This window comes from Dendrobates tinctorius, unplaced genomic scaffold, assembly GCF_039654945.1.
Source record: "Dendrobates tinctorius isolate UK_male_01 unplaced genomic scaffold, ASM3965494v1 ptg000103l, whole genome shotgun sequence".
Classification (NCBI taxonomy): Eukaryota; Metazoa; Chordata; class Amphibia; order Anura; family Dendrobatidae; genus Dendrobates; species Dendrobates tinctorius.
In genome coordinates, this window is record NW_027361771.1 from 9,076,854 (window position 1) to 9,096,581 (window position 19,728).

General features: G+C 45.1%; 1 protein-coding gene across 5 annotated transcripts in view; it reads left to right on the top strand.

Moving 5' to 3' along the window:
- MYCBPAP (MYCBP associated protein) overlaps nt 1-19,728 on the top strand; it is a 173,315-nt gene that overhangs the window by 93,631 nt on the left and 59,956 nt on the right. For all 5 annotated transcript variants that reach the window (XM_073588047.1, XM_073588049.1, XM_073588050.1 and 2 more), the window contains one exon: nt 6,914-7,029. In XM_073588047.1, coding sequence (XP_073444148.1) covers nt 6,914-7,029 — 116 coding nt within the window. Of the gene's footprint in view, nt 1-6,913; nt 7,030-19,728 lie in introns of those variants that run through there.

Here is a 19,728-nt window from a genome sequence, read left to right on the forward strand (position 1 = left end):
GTGTGGTTATCATCAAAAAATATTGCTATGAAGGTGGCTTCTCCTAAGTTTAAGCCTAGATTTATTGGACCTTACAAGATTTTGGAGATTATTAATCCGGTCTCTTTTCGTTTGGCTCTTCCTGTCACATTTAAAATCCATAATGTGTTCCATAAGTCCTTGTTGAAGAGGTTTGTTGAACCAGTTGTTCCTGGGGTGGCACCTCCAGACCCTGTATTGGTTGAAGGTAACATGGAATATGAGGTAGAGAAAATACTGGATTCCCGTCTGGCTAGACGGAGACTCCAGTATTTGGTTAAGTGGAAGGGTTATGGTCAGGAGAATAATTCCTGGGTCTCTGCCTCTGATATTCATGCCAAAAGATTGGTGCGTGCATTTCATCGGGCTCACCCTGATCGCCCTGGTGGCGTGGTTGAGGGTTCGGTGACCCCTCCTCAAGGGGGAGGTACTGTTGTGAGTTCATTTTCCCCTTCGTCACTGGGGTCTGGTGAACTCCCTTTTCTGGTAAAGGAAGGTAATGAGTCTGATTATCAGGCACCTGAGTCTGATGAGGATGACTGGCTGAGTGGAGTCACGGACTGGATATAAGGCTGCCGACGCCCTTCTGCCCTGCGGGTGATTTCTCCGTGGACTTCTAGGACACCAGTCTGATTCCTGCTCCCTAAAGATAAGTTTTCTGTTTTGCCTGTTTGCTTTTTTGTTTTGTTTTTTGTTTTCCTTGCTTTTCAGTATTCTGCCATTCCCTGCTGGGGTGAGCTGAATCTCCTTTTGCCTGTAGCTCTGTCTTCAGTATATTCCTGAGTACTGACATAGCTTTTTTGAAGCCTAGTGTCTTCAGGGCCTTTTTCACTGTCAGTCTGTTGGCTCTTATTTTCATAGGGTTTTTCACGGATTGCAGACAGCAGCCTTCCTGTCCTTTTCTTTCTAGTTAGCTTGGGCCCCTCTTTGCTCAGTCTATCTTTCTGTCTGTGTTAGTTTTTCATCTTGCTTCACCGTCATTATATGTTGGGGGCTGCCTATTGCTTTGGGGTCTGCTCTGGGGCAGTTTAGATTTCCCCTTTCTTTCTTTAGGCCTATTTAATTCTCTGGCTGTGATTGAGGGGTCTAGGGCATCGTAGGAACCCCCACGGCTACTGCTAGTTGTGTTGATAGGTTCAGGGGTCTGCAATCCAATAGCTGCCAACTTCTCTGGTTTTCTGGACTTAGCTAGCATTTCTGTTTTTGCCTCCTACGGTGACTCAATCATAACAGTAGATAAAAAACCAAATAAATCACCGAGCTCTGTTCCGGCCGGTAACAGGCTCCAGGTGCAGGCAAACGTCCGATAATCCTCCGATAGTGATAGATCCCGCGTGAATGGCGTGAGAGCAAGGAAAGGCATACCAGCCGCATTATAGATTGTAGACACCCGCGGTCAGCGTTGTGTGAGTCCGGCATCCCTGAGGAAGGAATCCGTGCTATTCCAAAACTAGTTGGAATTTTGGCTCAAGCAGCACTCTCGTTATCAGCCATCACGTGACTGCGTGCGCCACGTGATCTGGATTATCATCGCAGGTCCTGCCGGACTCACACCACGCTGACCGCGGGTGTCTACAATCTATAATGCGACTGGTATGCTGACCGCCGTTGGACTGTGTCTACTTTGGTGAGCGATCATTTATGATCTTTTCCCTGCTCTCACGCCATTCACGCGGGATCTATCACTATCGGAGGATTATCGGACGTTTGCCTGCACCTGGAGCCTGTTACCAGCCGGAACAAAGCTCGGTGATTTATTTGTTTTTTTATCTACTGATTGAGAGACTTCCTAAATGATTAGCAAGTATATGCCGCTGGCTTCTACCGCTTAAAAGTCCTCTCATAGCGGTGAATCTACTGCTTAAAAGTCTGTTCACATTAGTGAACCACCTGACGCTTTCCACTGCACTCCTATTCAGAGATAATAGAATCATAGAATCATAGAATCGTAGAGTTGGAAGGGACCTCCTGCGCCATCTGGTCCAACCCCCTGCTCAAAGCAGGATTCGCTAAATCATCCCAGTCAGATGTCTGTCCAGCCTCTGTTTGAAGACTTCCATTGAAGGAGAACTCACCACTTCTCGTGGCAGCCTGTTCCACTCATTGATCACTCTAACTGTCAAAAAGTTTTTTCTAATATCTAATCTGTGTCTCCTCCCATTCAGTTTCATCCCATTGCTTCTAGTCTTTCCTTGTGCAAATGAGAATAAAGTTGATCCTTCTACAATGTGACAGCCCTTTAGATATTTGTAGACAGCTATTAAGTCTCCTCTCAGTCTTCTCTTTTGCAAACTAAACATTCCCAAATCCTGCAACCTTTCCTCATAAGACAGGGTTTGCAGACCGGTCACCATTCTGGTCGCTCTTTTCTGAACTTGCTCCAGTTTGTTGATGTCTTTTTTAAAATGTGGTGCCCAAAACTGGACACAATATTCCAGATGAGGTCTGACCAAAGAGGAGTAGAGGGAAATAATGACTTCACGTGATCTAGACTGTATGCTTCTGTTAATACATCCTAGAATTGCATTTGCCTTTTTTGCTGCTGCATCACACTGTTGACTCATATTCAGTCTGTGATCTATTAGTATACCCAAGTCTTTTTCACATGTGCTGTCACTTAGCCCTATTCCAACCATTCTATATATGCTTTTTTCATTTTTATTGCCCAGATGTAGTACTTTGCATTTCTCCCTGTTAAAAACCCATTCTGTTAGTTGCTGCCCACTTCTCCAGTTTATTTAAATCTTTTTGAATCCTCTCTCTCTCTTCTCTAGTATTAGCTATCCCTCCTAGCTTTGTGTCATCAGCAAATGTAATCAGTTTACCCTCAATTCCTTCATCTAAATCATTGATAAAGATGTTGAACAATACAGGGCCCAGGACAGAGCCCTGTGGTACCCCACTTGAGACATTCTTCCAACTGGATGTGCAGCCATTTACGACCACTCTTTGGGTCCGATCACTAAGCCTGTTATGAATCCACCTAACAGTTGCCTTGTCCATTCCATACTTAGTCATTTTTTCAATAAGGATTGTATGAGAGACTTTGTCAAATGCTTTGCTGAAGTCAAGATATACTATATCTACAGCATTTCCTTGATCCACCCAATCAGTGATACCGTCATAGAAGGAAATTAAGTTAGTCTGACATGACTTATTAGTTACAAACCCATGCTGACTCTGTTTAATCACTTCATTCTTATCCAGGTATTGACATACATGTTGTTTAATAATTTGTTCAAAGATCTTTCCTGGTATAGAAGTCAGACTCACCGGCCTATAGTTTCCTGGGTCCACCTTCTTCCCCTTTTTGAAGATAGGAACAACATTTGCTCTTCTCCAGTCTTCTGGCACTTCTCCTGTTCTCCAAGAATTTTCAAAGATTATGGAGAGGGGTTCAAAAATTTCTTCTGCTATCTCCTTCAGTACTCTGGGGTGTAATTCATCTGGACCTGGAGACTTGAATTCATTTAGGTTAGCTAAGTGTTTCCTCACTATCTTTCTGTTTATAGATATCCTGGATTCTTCTATTCCCTTAATAGGACAGTGAATAACAGTTGATGTTGCATTTCCTTTCTGAGAGAAAACAGATGCAAAATAGGAATTTAAAAGTTCAGCCTTCTCAACATCCTGTCTTACCATTTCATCATTTTCATCCTGTAAAAATCCTATAGCATCTTTGACTTTTCTTTTACTTTTGACATATCCCCAAAATCCTTTATTATTGCTTTTGACATCTCTTGCAAGCCTCAGCTCATTTTCAGCTTTAGATAATCTGATTTGTGCCCTGCAGGTTCTGCAGACAGCATTATATTCTTCTTTAGATATGCCTCCCTCTTTCCATTTTATAAACATTTTTTTCTTCCTTTTTAGCATGTGCTTAAGTTCTGTGTTCATCCATCCTGGTTTCCTTAAATGCTTCCTATTCTTCCCTCTTTTCGGAATTGTTAACAACTGTGCTTTGAGAATTTCATTTTTCAAGATTTCCCATCCTTCCTGGACATTTTTGTCTTTAAGGATATCCAGCCATTGGATCCCTCCAATTCTCTTTCTGAATCCCTTAAAATCTGCCTTTCTGAAATCTAACCTTGACGTCTGAGTCTTCACAGGTCTTCCGCCTCTAGTTATCCAAAATTCTAAAATAGCATGGTCGCTACCTCCTAGGGTCCCAGCCACTTTTACCTCCTCAACCATTTCCTCCCTGTTTATAAGGATTAGATCCAAGGTAGCAGTTCCCCTTGTTTTCTCCCTTACCTTTTGGAAGATAAAGTTGTCAGCAAGAGAGGATAAGAATTTCCTTGACCTGTTAGTTTTGCCTGAGAGAGATTCCCAACAAATGTCTGGATAGTTGAAATCTCCCATGACAACTATGTCATATTTTTTGGAGAACTTGGCCATCTGATGCATAAAGAGTTCATCCATATCTTCGGCTTGCACAGGCGGCCTGTAGTAAATGCCTACAATGGTGTCCTTTCCATTGTTCTGTCCTTGTATTCTTACCCAAACAGTTTTCACAGAACTCCCAGTCTCTGAAGCTTCAATCTCTGTGCAGATATACGCGTTTCGAACATACAATGCAACACCCCCTCCTCGTTTATCAAGTCTGTTTCTTGCAAATAAGTTGTATCCTTCTAGTCTTGTATTCCAATCATGTGTATTGTCCCACCAAGTTTCAGTGATTCCAATGACATCATATTTCTTTTCCTGTGTTAGTAGTTCCAATTCTCCTTGTTTGTTGCCCATGCTTTGTGCATTAGTATAGAAACATTTTAGTTTGTGATTGGTTTCTCTTTCTCCAATATTTTTATTAATTAGATTCTTTCGTCTTTGTTCTTCCTTTCCACTTCTAATAGCAGAGTTCTCAATAGCATTTGTCAGGTGTATGGCTTTTTCTGGTCTTTTGCTTCCCTTCCCATGTTGTTCTAGTTTAAAGCTCTCCTTACAAGTGTAGCAAGGCGACTTCCAAATACATGCTTTCCAGTCTTCGTAAGGTGCACCCCATCTCTAGCAAGTAGTCCATCGTATAAGTAGTTCACTCCGTGATCCAGAAATCCAAATCGTTGCTGACGGCACCATCGACGTAGCCAGTTGTTCACCTGCAGAATCTTATTCCACCTCCTTGTTCCATGGCCATCCACTGGGAGGATGGAAGAGAAGACCACCTGCGCTCCCAGTTCTTTCACTTTCTTGCCTAAGTCTTCAAAGTCTCTGCAGATGGTTTCCAGGTCGTTTCTTGCGGTGTCATTTGTCCCCACATGTAGTAGCAGGAATGGGTAGTCATCTGTAGGTCTGAAGAGTCCTGATATCCTGTCAGACACATCTTTAATTTTTGCACCTGGAAGACAGCACATTTCTCTTGAAGTTATATCCGGTCTGCAGATAGCGGCCTCTGTTCCTCTCAGCAGGGAATCCCCCATGACTACCACTCTCCGTTTCTTCTTCACAACATTTTTCTTTCTCCATCCAGGAGGACTCTGAGGGCGTACAAGGTTGCTGTTTGTTGGCAAAGTCTTATCCTGATGTATTTCTTCATCGTTTTCCTGCGTGAGAGCCTGGTACTGGTTTCTGAGCAGTATGGGTGCTGACTGCCTCCTGATCCTCCTGCTTCTCTGGGTCACATGTCTCCATTCCTCTGTTTCTTCACGTGCACTTCGAATTTCTTCTCTTTCTGTAACATGAAGAGATAATTCTGCTCTGTCCAAGAACTCTTCACCTTCCTTAATGATCTTCAACGTAGCTAACCTCTTTTCGAGATTTTGCAACTTTTCCTCCAACAGGGACACAAGCTTGCATTTGTGGCATGTGAAGTTTGGCTTTTCCACTGGTAAATCTGTGAACATATAGCAAGAAATGCAGCTCACCAAATGGCTCCTGGCCTCTTCCATCTTGAGATTTCTTAAAAACGATGAAAGATGAGCCAAATTTCGCGCGCCGACAGACGCGCAGTTTTTCCGATTTCCTCTTTTCAGCTGCAACGGCCAAAACCCAGTGATCGTTGAGCTCGCGGAGACTCTTCACTTATCCCAGAAGGCACTGGGAATATGCAAATGATCTCCTCAAGACTCTTCCCCTGGTTTTCCGATTTCCTCTTTTCAGCTGCAACGGCCAAAACCCAGTGATCGTTGAGCTCGTGGAGACTCTTCACTTATCCCAGAAGGCACTGGGAATATGCAAATGATCTCCTCAAGACTCTTCCCCTGGTTTTCCGATTTCCTCTTTTCAGCTGCAACGGCCAAAACCCAGTGATCGTTGAGCTTGTGGAGACTCCACTTATCCCAGAAGGCACTGGGAATATGCAAATGATCTCCTCAAGACTCTTCCCCTGGTTTAATAGTCACAGTGGGGGTATGTGCAAGTTACATTTATAGCACTTTATGGTTCCCCCAGTGTGTTTGTTTCTGTTTTTTTCTATGTCTGCATAGTTATATGGTAGGTGTTTTTAATTAACTATTAGAACGCAATACCGACCATGTTCTTAGTCACTAGAGCCTAACCCGGACACTTATCTCTTTTTTTAAAAAAAAACAAACTATGTTTTGTTCTGTCTTTTTTGTAGTTTGATCCATCAATACTCAGTGTCTTCTAGCATTTAATGCTTATGAGTTTATTGTCTTGATCCTACAGGCAAATATATATACATATTTTTATTCTTCATTGATTCACAGCGTGAGTATCATTTTGTTTAAATGTAAATCCAGCCTAAAGCACTATATATTTGCTACATACATTTCTGTAACAAAAAATCTGTTCCATACAGTATAGTCATGCTTCCGCACCATGTGCAGCCTAATTCAATTATATGGATCATGTGTACAAATTACTAAGTAATAATGATAGTAAGAATTTTCTTTTTAATTGTCCTCATTTGGTCACAACTTGAAATATTTGTCCTCAGTTTACAGCTCTGGCGCGAAGCCATAGATGAGCTCGTAGAACGCTCCATGGAGCTGCGCTCTGTACTGGGGATGCCAGATAAGGATATGACAGCGGAATTAATCATTGAAGATTCAGGTATGTGGTGTGTTTCCGTTTTTTATTAAGACATTTCTTAAATGAGGAGTGAAGGGCAAATATTCTAAGTTGAAAAGTTTTAATTTGTACTTTTATTTTTATGTATACATATTTACTATTTGTTTTTTTCTTGATTTTTTACAGTATTTCATTCTATTATTTAGTTCTAATTGAAGTGGAATTTACTTTGAATACTTTTCTTTAGCATAAGGTATAAAATGTATCTACCCATCTTTGGTTTATAAAAGTTTTAGGCTATGTTCAGATTACATTTGATCCTCGCGTCAGTGGCTCCTTTGGGGCTTAAAAGGGTATTCCCATCTCCAAGATCCTATCCAGTTTGTAGTAGGTGTAATAATAATTTTGGATTTGCTATGTTTCTTTCATCATGTGCAGGCATTGCAGGACCTTAGGTATCCATTTCCATACCTAAATGACAGTAAGTTCATTGCTAGTGGTCGTAACCATTGATACCTAAGGTCCTGCAATGCCTGCACATGATGAAAGAGACATAGCAAATCCAAAAAACTATACTACATTTCTAATTGGGCGTATTTGCTAATATTATTATTACACCTACTACATACTGGCAACTTAAAAAAAAAAAAAAAAAAGTTAAAAAGATCAATTTTTATTAGATACTTAAAAACAAATACAGATATATGTAAAAAGTGAGAATACCACTGGTAAGACAAAAGGTTGGTATACCTGGGTACACTGATACAGTGATGACTGGGTATGTGTGTCACAACAAAAGATTGCTAACCCCTTCCCGTAATGCACCGGACATGTACTGCTCTGTGGGAGCTGCTTTCTCGGTAGCACGATCGCGTGGCCTCATGCTAAGTGCCACGGCGATCAGGTGCGCGTGTCAACTCTGTGCGAGAGCTGACACCCTGCCGCAATGCCCACGTTCGGTGCTAGCACCGATCGCAGGCATTTAACCCCTCTGATGCCGCTGTCAGTAGGGACAGCATCATACTCAAGCATTGCGCAGGGAACACATTGCGATCGCGTTGTCCTGATGGTCTCCATGGAGACCTCCGGCCGCAGTCAAAAAACAATGCTTTATCATCATACTGCCGAACCAAAAAGTGCAATAAAGCTCGATCACAAAGACGAGTGTAAATAATAATGGTACCGCTGAAAATTTGATCTTGTCCCGCATAAAGCTCCATCAGCAGAAAAATAAAAAAGATATACAGTATTTTGCGGTTTATAAAACGCACCCCAAATTTTGAGAAGAAAAATAGGAATTTTTTTTTTTTTTTTAATAAAATGGGGGTGCTTCTTACAATCCAGGCATCTTATTGCTTACCGGGGGTGGTGGCTGCGGTGAAGCAGGGTCACTGCTGGCGGAGCCAGGAGTGGGGCAATGCTGCGGACCTCAGACTGGGAGAAAGGGGTGTTCGGTGGTGCAGGCCGCAGTGGAGCAGGGTTCCAGAGTCGCAGCTGGAGGAGGCAGGAGTGGCGGTGCGGGTGTTCGATGGTGCGGGAGCTCCGCCAACATTTTGTGAAAGCCCAGAGCTCCCACACTGTTTACTATGCGGTAGACTCTGAGAAAATGGCTGCCGGGGCAGCACATGCGCAGATGGAGATCCTGGTGCTGGGATCTCATCTCCCGAGATCTTGGTGCCAAGATCTCTGTCTGCGCTGCATCTGCGGCCATTTTCCTGGAGACATCGCGTAGAGGCAGGTGCAGATGGAGATCTCGGCTCCATCTGCACCTGCGCCGAGTGAGAAGCCGGAAACCAAATGCTGAACCCCAGAAGAATATGCATATGCCGCCACCGCAGGGCTACCGCTCGCCACCTTACCACCACCGCAGGACCACCACTTGCACACCGCTGTACCACCGCACCACCACTGCAACACCCCCAGCTCCAGGCTCGTAGCATTGACCCCTCGGTAAGAACAGTGTTCAGTTTTAAGACGCTCCTCCATTTTTCCCCTAATTTTTGGGATCATAAAAGTACGTCTTATAATCCGAAAAATATGGTAGCTCTCAGAATAAAGTGATACAAAAATATAGATTTTTTTTCTATAAAATAGTTTTTGTGTAAAAGTGCCAAAACATAAAAAAATATAAATTGGGTATCGCTGTATTCGTACTGACCCAAAGAATATAACTGCTTTACCAATTTTACCACTTGCAAAACGGTATAGAAAAAAAACCAACAAAAAAGTAATTCCTGAATTGCTATTTTTTTGTTCATTCTGTCTCCCAAAAATCGGAATAGAAAGGAATCAAAAAATGTTATGTGCCCGAAAATTGAACCATTAAAAACGTCAGCTCGTCCCGCAAAAAACAAGTCTGCACATGACTCTGACGGACAAAATATGGGAAAATTATAGCTCTCAAAATATAGTGATGGCAAAAACTAGTTTTCACAATAATAAGTGTCTCTTCGTATGAGAGCAGCCAAACATAAAAACCCAATATAAATCTGGTATCACTGTAATCGCACCACCCGAAGAATAAAGTCGCCTAATCACTTATACCGCACAAGGAATGGCATAAAAAATAAATACAGCCAATTCTTCACATGCTTTTGATTTTTTCATTTTGCCTCCCAAAGTAAGGCTTGGCACACATTTATCCAGACGAACCCCCCGGCAGAAAATTCCCTATAATGAGGCAGATGGAGGCACTGTGGACACCAGAGGACCTGTGTCCATCTAATTAGGATTGCATAAAAGCACTTCTGATAAGAAGGACACCGCTAAACAGAGGCTAGATGGAGTCCAGAGTAACTCTGCTGCCTCATTATAGTGAATGGATCCATTGGGGGTTTCATCTGTCACTTCACTCGGAGATTTAGATGGAAACCCTGATGTAAGTGCTCATCGTAGAGCGTCGGATAAATGTGATGAATTTTATGTAAAATGTTCCCAATAAAAGCTTCAACTCAATCCACAGAAAAGTAAGCCCTCACTCGGGTCCGTCATCTGTTAATGGAAATATAGGGGCTTCCACATTACTGGTAGCACAAAGGCTCTGGAAAAGTGCTATGGCTCCTCGCCCCCCAAAAGAAATTCAGCAAATTCTGCGCTCGCAAATCCAAATGCCCCCTCCCTACTGAGCCCCAGTATATCTAAGCCACATTTAGCCCATGCATGTTTGGCATTTCTGTAGTGATGAGAGCCTGCCTAGTTTACAGTTGCTTGTCTCCAGAAACACGAGCTGGGCACAACGTACTGGTTGCTACATCGGCAGTTTGCAATTTTCACTCAACGACATCCACTGCTGCATGTTTCTGGAAAACACCCATGGAGTCAAAATTGTCACTACTCCTGTAGATAATTTCCAAAATGGGGTCACTTGAGGGAGAAGATTCTGCTTTTCTAGCACTTGGGGGCTCTTTATATGGAATCTGCAAACTATTCTAGGAAAATATGCATTCCAGGAGGAAAATAGCGCTCCGTCCCTCCCTAGTCTCTCTGTATGGGTAAGTAGTACTGTACAGCCACATATGGGGTACTGCCACGCTCAGTAGAAACTGTGGGACAAATTTTGGGTGCCATTTTTACCCATTTCCCAGTATGAAAATGTAAGACTAAGGCTAGTTTCACACTTGCTTTTTTTTGCAGCGCGTTTTTCCCGCAAAAAAACGCATTGAAAAAACGCATACATAAGCATACAACTGCTGCGTTTTTTTCAAGCATTTTTATGAGCATGCATGAAAAAAACGCAGCGTTTTTATGCGTTTGTATGCGTTTTTAGTGCGTTTTTACCGCGTTTGCGTTTTTTCCCAACATTTTTAGGTGGCCCCTCACACTACCCAAACCATGACTTTACTAACCCTAACCCTGACCCTAACCCTAACCCTGACCCTAACCCTAACCCTGACCCTAACCCTTAACCAAATCATACTTAACCCTAACCCAAACCCTAAACCCTAACTAACCCTAACCCTGACCCTAACCCTAACCCTAACCCTGACCCTAACCCTTAACAAAAGCATACTTAACCCTGACCCTAACCCTAACCCTAACCCTGACCCTAACCCTTAACCAAACCATACTTAACCCTAATCCTGACCCTAACCCTGACCCTGACCCTAACCCTTAACAAAACCATACTTAACCCTAATCCTGACCCTAACCCTGACCCTAATCCTTAACAAAACCATACTTAACCCTAACCCTAACCCTAACCCTGACCCTAACCCTGACCCTAACCCTAACCCTAACCCTTAACAAAACCATACTTAACCCTAATCCTGACCCTAACCCTGACCCTAACCCTTAACAAAACCATACTTAACCCTGACCCTGACCCTAACCCTGACCCCAACCCTAACCCTAACCCTGACCCTTAACAAAACCATACTTAACCCTAATCCTGACCCTAACCCTGACCCTAACCCTTAACCAAACCATACTTAACCCTAACCCTGACCCAAACCCCAACCCTAACCCTGACCCTGACCATAACCCTAACCCTAAACCCCCTTAACTAACCCTAACTCTAACCCAAACCCCTAAATTCCATGGTTAAAAAAAAAAAACGCATATGCAAAAAAACGCATACATGAGCATGCCAGTGCGCACATATGCGCATCCATAGGCTATAATGGCCATTTTTAGCGCAAAACGTGCGCATATGTGCGCATGCGCTTTTTTGCAGGGCCAAAAAATGCAACATGCTGCGTCTGGAAAATACCAACGCACACCCCAAAAAAACGCAGCGCATGAAAATCGCATACATGCGCTTACCAGCGCGCAGGTATGCGCACCCATGTTAAATATTGGGGAAAAAACGCATGCGCAGGTATGCGTTTTTTTCCAGCGCTAAAAAACGCAAATGTGAAACCAGCCTTAAGGCTAACACACAATCTTGGCGGTAAAAATGTAAATTATTTTATCTTCACTGCTCAATGGTATAAAAGTAGTTGACCTGATTGCTCTAACCAGTCTATCCGTGTCCTCTGTTGGAATGCTATATCGGTCGCCTACATCACTGTCCAAGGAGGAGTAGGAGGATAGGGAGGAGGAGGAGGGAGATGGGGATTCCACATGATATTCCCCCCCGGATTGTGAGGCCTCTGAATCCGTGACAAGCCCTTGAGCTCTCTTGCTTCCCTTTTTAAATGCTGACTTTAGGGAACCTTTCACCTCCACCCTGATTATGGCCCTAAAGGCCCTGTCTCACATAGCGAGATCGTTAGCGAGATCGCTGAAACGTCACAGATTTTGTGACGCAACAGCGACCTCGCCAGCGATCTCGCTACATGTGACACATAGCGGCGACCGGGCCCCCGCTGCGATCTCGCTGATCGTGCTCGAATGTCCTAGGCCATTTTTTGATCGCTGGTGTCCCGCTGGTCAGCATGCATTTTCGTGTTTGACGCCGACGAGCGACCTCGTTGGCGACGCAGAACACAGGGACGCAGGCGGGAGTCGTCAGAATAGCCGCTGTGTGGCAAGGTCCCAACGACCGCCGAGGTTGTTATACGGATCGCCGGATCGTTGCTGCGTCGCTGAGTAGATCTGTCTGATAGCTTAGTAGCGACCATTTAGCGATACACCAGCGATCCTTACCATGTCGTATCGTTGTCGGGAACGCTGGTGCATCGCGTAGTGTAACGGTACCCTAAGGCTCGTGGCAAAGTTGGGGGTCTCTATTGTTTTCTGTATGCAGTCAGCGCGGAGATCCTTCTGCCTCTGAACTGCCAGCAGAGTTTTACAAAGGGCACACTCCTTTTTCTTTGTTTTGGCGCTAGCCTTCCTAGGCCCCTAGTGATTAAGCAGAAAATGGCCCCTATTAACAACAAAGGTGACATTCTCATAGCTCACTCACCTCCCGTTGTCAATCAAGGGTACCAGATTCGGAGGCTGATCAATTGTACGAACAACGTCCCTCCTAGATACCGAGGAGTCCCGTGATCTTTGGTCGAGATGGCTGCCACTCCTGCCACTCGAGCGGCTGCTCCTCTTAGTTCGCCCAAGCTGGTGACCAGGCAAGCTGTGATCCTCCATAATGGGGAGCTTCGGACACGAGCGCCTCTGCTGTGATCATCCCTCCTTATAAGAGGGATCCACTGTGCTTCCCGCCTCCTCTGGTGACCAATTCATGCCCCTCCCCCCCCTCAGCCGCCCCACTTGTACAAGCCCAGTACTCCCGCGACCCGGCCGACATTTTCGCTATGGGTGCCGCCATCTTGGTTCTGGCACACACTGCCCGATATCATGCGGACATGCCCATTCCCAGTGTGGCTCGCATGCGACATCAGCGGCGCGCACCTCTGGAAGCCCGGCTCACTATGGAGCGGCATTCAGCAGTCAGAGGAGGGAGAGTGGTGCGGCGGCCGCAGAAGAGCCGCTGGGCCCATGACTGTGCTGCCCCACGCCCGCACGTACGTCAAGGTACCAAAGGACCCACGGACGGCGCTTCCACTACCTGAAGGCTGGCATATAGGACCTCTGCCTGTTCTTCTGGTACCGGGACAGGTGTGGGTGAGTGGATAAAGAAAAGTCTTCAAACCGCCTGGTTTTCAGCACGAGGGTTCCCGTCAGGGCTGGAAAACAAATTGAAGTGAGGGAGAGATACCGCCCTTTATTTCAGTAGGTTTCCTGTCCTGGTTGGGCAGATCACTCTCTCAGGTGTGCTGTCATGGGTGAATGGAAAAATGTGATTTTTTTTCTTCTTCACTGTTTAAACTTCTTTTGTGAAGCACCTGTGAGATCAAGGTGCTCAATACACATCAAGATAAGTTCCCTAAGGGGTCTAGTTCCCAAAATGGTGTCACTTGTTGGGGATTTCCACTGTTTAGACACATTAGGGGCTCTCCAAACATGACATGTCATCCGCTAGTTATGCCAGCAAATTTTACATTCAAAAAGTGAAATGGTGCTGCTTCTCTTCCGAGCCCTGCCATGTGCCCAAATAGTAGATTTTCTCCACATATGGGGTTTCAGCATGCTCAGGAGAAATTGCACAACAAATTTTATGGTCCATTTTCTCCTGATACTCTTGCAAAAATAAAAAAGTAGGTCTAAAGGAAAATTTTTGTGAAAGAAAAGTAAATGTTTATTTTTTCCTTCCACATTCCAAAAATTCCTGTGAAGCACCTGAAGGGTTAACAAACTTCATGAATGTGGTTTTGAGTACCTTGAGGGGTGGACATGATTCTGTCCAGTGCCTAGGAGATATATGTTAGCTTAATATTGAGAAACTTAAGAAATAAGACAATATCAGGAAAATGTCAACAGTCAGTCCAGGGACCCACTACACCAGATGCTTCACGCTGAAATGCTTCGTCTTTTGGAGATGGGAATATCCCTTTATGTCTAAAGCTCTGCAAAATAGTTGACCATGTCTTGGAGCCCACCTCATATAGTTGAATACGACTGAAACATATGTCTGACAGAGCATACTGTGACTCTGTCTACACCATTAAAGTCAATGGTTGAAGTTCCAAAAGAACAGAACCATTAGCACAACCCTGGAAGTGATGCACAAGTAGGATCCCAATCCGTGAACTTCTATGCATAGAGACTTGGCACACACAAGTGGATTCCAATGCAGAAAGATAATTTAATGAAGTACAGTACATACATACAGACATTTCAGTCTATGACCTTCATCAAAGTACAAAGTGTTGTACTGTGAGCTCTTAGTGACTGGGCCCAGGGTGAGACCAGTAAGTGAGGAGGCACCAAGGGCCGTCTCTCGTTGCATAGTGAGCGTTCAGTATAGCATTCATTGATGAAGGTCATAGACTGAAACGTCTGTATGTATGTACTGTACATATTAAATTATCTTTCTGCATTGGAATCCACTTGTGTGTGCCAAGTCTTTATGCATATAATGGTTCAAATTCCGTCTTCCAGGTCTTCAGTTGTAATACCTGACGAAGCCATTGACTAGGGGATCAAACACAACACATTTTAAACTGCCTTCTGCAATCACTGCAGTTTCTGCTTTAAGACAGATTGGATGTAAGTTAGAATGCCTTCTGTATTTGCCAATGCACAAGTAGATCAATACCAGTGGTCTCCAACCTTTCTGACATTGAGAGCCACATTAGGCTCTGAGAGAGGGTCGCAAGCCACATTAAACTCTAGCAGACGGTCACGCACCATAAACAGCTCCCGCCCCCTCACATTAGTGACCTCAAGGACCCCTATTACTGGTATAATGACAGCCATAGATATAACAGTATATGTGCATCCAGGTCTGCTCTTCTATGAGGTGCTACTCACAAAAGTCACCATCTGGAGACCTGCTCTTGATAGCTGTTTGCTAGACCTGGTAATAACGCACAAAGCTGGCAGACAGTTGCGAGCCACACATCATGGGCCTGCAAGCCACATGCTGGAGACCCCTTATCTATACAGTAAGGTTCCTGGTATGTCTGTTCCTAGTATGGACTGAAACAATCCTTGCAAATGACTTGTTTTCTCCTCCAATATGTTTGCATTCTAGCAAATCATTGATCACAATGCATAAAACAAGCAATGTTAAACACCTAGCTACTGTCAAGAACACCGCACTGGACTTGCTCACTGAGCCAGTGCGCGTGTCCTGAGTAAAGCGAACTGTGCTCAAAGATACCTGTGGAGCGGGAAGCAGCCGAGTAGGTGCATACTTCTGACCCACAGGACCTGAAGCATGTGACTGCTGGGGGCGTGGCCTAAGCTCCAGAGAGCTAGGAGCTGCAAGAGAACTCTTAGCAGGGTAACTGTGACACAAAGTTACCAAGGGGCATAGACAGGGAGGATAGTCAGGACGTGGCCAATGAGTCATACACAGAGATAGCTGCGAGGTACCAGAGGGGCGAGCAGAGAGTAGTCAGATAACAGGCAACGAGTCATACACAGAGAGGATAGCGCAGTACCGAATCAACAGGCAAACTCACAACGGGGAACAGAACCGGGTCAGAACCATATAAACAAGCTATAACAACGAACAGGCACACGGAGATCACCACACTCGGCCAAAGGCAAAAATATAACTGACAGGGGTTGGAGCTTCTCATGGGTTTAAGAAGCTCTCCCAGAACCAAAAAGAGGCCACAATCATTAACCCGAGGTGTGCAGGTCAAATCCTGCACTGAGCTCCAGACATTAACCCCTGACGTGCAGCTCAAAAACCTGCACTGGGATCATGACAGTACCCCCCTCTCAACGGGGGGCCTCTGGACCCCCAGGGTTCCCCGGGTACTTGGCATGGAAAACCCGAACCAGTTGATCTGCATGTACAGAGCGAGCAGGGACCCATGAGCGCTCCTCTGGTCCATATCCCTGCCAGTGGACTAGATACTGCAAAGAGCGGCGCACCCGCCGAGAGTCCACAATATGTCCAACCTCATACTCCAATCGACCCTCCACCAGCACTGGAGGAACAACAGGCTCGGAGTCCTCTTTGACAGAACCTACGGATTTCAACAGAGATTTATGGAACACATTGGATATTTTTAAGGAGGTGGGGAGACGCAACCTATATGCCACTGGGTTGACTATCTCCATAATCTCGTACGGCCCAATGAACTTTGGTCCCAACTTAGCTGATGGTACCTTTAAGTTGATGTTACGTGTGGAAAGCCAAACTTTCTCTCCCACCTGAAACATGTCACCCGAGGCTCTCTTTTTGTCAGCAAAATATTTGTACCTCCCCTGGGCCCGAGAGATATTACGCTGGACTTCAGCCCAGAGGTTTTTCAACCGTTGAACGGACCCCTCTACCCCTGGACAACCGGAATCCACCCGTGAAAACTCCCCGAAATGCGGATTAAACCCATAGTTAATCAGGAATGGGGACATGTTGGTGGACTGACTCACCTGGTTGTTGAAAGCGAATTCCGCCAACGGTAGCACATCACACCAATCCTCCTGTCTGGCGGAGGTCAGACACCTGAGAATTTGTTCCAGGGATTGATTGGTGCGTTCTGTCTGACCATTACTCTCCGGGTGATATGCCGACGAGAAGGAGAGTGAGATGCCCAATTTCATACAGAATGCCCTCCAAAATTTGGCCACAAACTGCACACCTCTGTCAGACACCACATTCAGGGGTACCCCATGCAATCGGACCACATGCTGCACAAACATCCTTGACAATGTTTCTGCTGAGGGTAATGCTGCCAAGGGAATGAAAGGGGCCTGTTTAGAAAACCTATCCACCACCACCCAGATCACGGTATTGTCCCTGGAAGGTGGAAGGCCGGTAATAAAATCCATGGAAAGATGAGTCCGTGGCCTATCAGGAACTGGTAAAGGTATGAGTTCCCCAGCCGGCCGGTTCTGCGAGCTTTTGGAACAGGCACACACACCACAAGCAGAAACAAATTTCTTGACATCGGACCTTAGTGAAGGCCACCAAAAAACCCTGGCTACTGCCTCTCTAGTGGCCGTGATACCTGGATGAGCACTCAGCCTAGACTCATGAAACTCCTGCAGAAGTCTAGGCCGCAATAACTCTGGAACAAACAATTTATCCCCTGGCCTGGTTGCTGGAGCTAGGGCCTGAGCCCTTAGAATTTCTTGTTCCAACTCAGATGAGATGCCCGCCACTACCACCCCTGGGGGAAGAATGGAGGACGGCTGCTCGGGGGGAGACACCGGGTCAAAACTTCTGGACAGGGCATCCGCTTTAACATTTTTGGACCCCGGTCGAAAAGTAATGGAGAACTGAGATCATGAAAAAAAAGTGACCAACGGGCTTGTCTAGGAGTAAGCCTCTTAGCAGATTCAAGGTATGCCAAATTTTTGTGATCCGTGACAACCGTGGTAGGGTGAGCCGCCAATTCCAAAAATTGCCTCCATTCCTCAAATGCCAGCTTGACAGCAAGAAGTTCTCTATTGCCTACATCATAGTTTCTCTCGGCTGAAGAGAACTTCATGCAGAAGAAGGCACAGGGTCTGAGATTGGTAAGGGTGGCTGGACCCTGGGACCGCACTGCCCCCACCCCTACTTTAGAAGCATCCACCTCCACAATGAATGGTTTGGATGAGTCTGGTTGGACCAACACCGGGGCAGACATGAAACATTTCTTAATAGCTGAGAAGGACTCCTTAGCGAGTACAGACCAATTTTTTACATCAGCGCCCTTCCGGGTAAGATCCGTGAGTGGTTTAACCACTTGTGAGAAACCTTTAATTAATCTCCGATAATAGTTCACAAATCCTAAGAAGCGCTGGAGCCCCTTGAGATCTCGAGGCTGAACCCAGTCAGCGATCGCCAGCACCTTCTTAGGATCCATACGAAACCCCTCGCAGGACACAACCCCAAAAAAGACAGTTCCTGTACAAAAAATGAACATTTTTCCAATTTAGCGAACAATTGGTTCTCCCTGAGTCTCTGGAGAACTGTCTGTAGATGTTGCAAGTGAGATTGGCTGTCAGGGGAATACACCAAAATGTCATCCAAATAAATAATAACAAAACGGCCTATCAGGTCAGAAAACACCACATTGATGAAATTCTGGAAAATAGTAGGCGCATTAGTTAACCCAAACAGCATTACCAGGTTTTCAAAGAGTCCTTCTGATGTGAGGAATGCAGTTTTCCACTTGTCCCCTTCCCGAACCCTTATCAGATTATAGGCCCCCCGGAAATCTAACTTTGAGAACCACTGGGCCCCAGCTAACTGGTTACATAAGTCTGGGATGAGGGGAAGCGGGTAAGTGTTCCTAACCGTTATCTTGTTCAGTTCCCGAAAATCGAGGCACGGCCGCAAACCACCAACTTTCTTCTTCACAAAGAAGAATCCTGGTGACACAGAAGGCCTGATATGCCCTTTGCGGAGACTCTCAGCTATATACTCCTTCATGGCTTGGCGCTCAGGCCCAGACAAATTGAACAATCGAGCCTTAGGTAACTTGGCTCCGGGTACTAAATCAATGGCACAATCGTTGAGTCTATGTGGTGGCAGCGCCTCAGCCTCACTTTCGGAAAAAACGTCTTCGAAATCCTTCAGGTACTCCAGAATACCTTCCAGACCGACAGACGACACAGATACGGATTTAACAGTGTTAAGGTGTCCCAGGTTACCACATTTATCCTTGCATCCCCATTGAGTGATCTCCCCTGTAACCCAATCAATGGTAGGATTATGGCGTTGAAGCCAAGGCATCCCTAGTACCAGTCCTGCAGGCAAGTTATCTAGCACAAGACAACTTAGTTTTTCCACATGAGCGGAACCCACTTTTAGAGAAAAAAGTTCAAACCTGCAACAGATACCGTCCTGGGTAAGAGGGGACGAGTCAATTGCCACAAGTTTAGCAAGATCCTGAAGCCTGACTGATACCACAATTATGACTCTTAATAAGATAGGGACAATCAGGGTGACAGCAGAACCACAGTCAACAAAAGCAGTAGTCTGAACCGGACCATTACCAAGTTCCAGTTCCACCTGCAGCACCATTTTTGCACGTGAGGAAAATTGTACCTGAAGGTCTGGGTAGCCTCCTCGACTACTACCCAAACCTAATCTAGAAAGATAGCGTGCACTCAAGTCTTAGTAATGAGGTGCAGGTGTAATGGACCAATAGGTCCTATTACCAATAATAATATAAATTCACCGCACACTCAGAGGAATATAATGCCAACAAGTGTTCATTTTATTATGTACAAAACATGTGGGAGCCAAAAAAGAATATAGAGCACTAGATGGAAGCGATATACATATAACGACGTTTCGGCTCAGCTCGAGCCTTTATCAGTTTATCGCTGCAAATAAAGAAAGATACATCA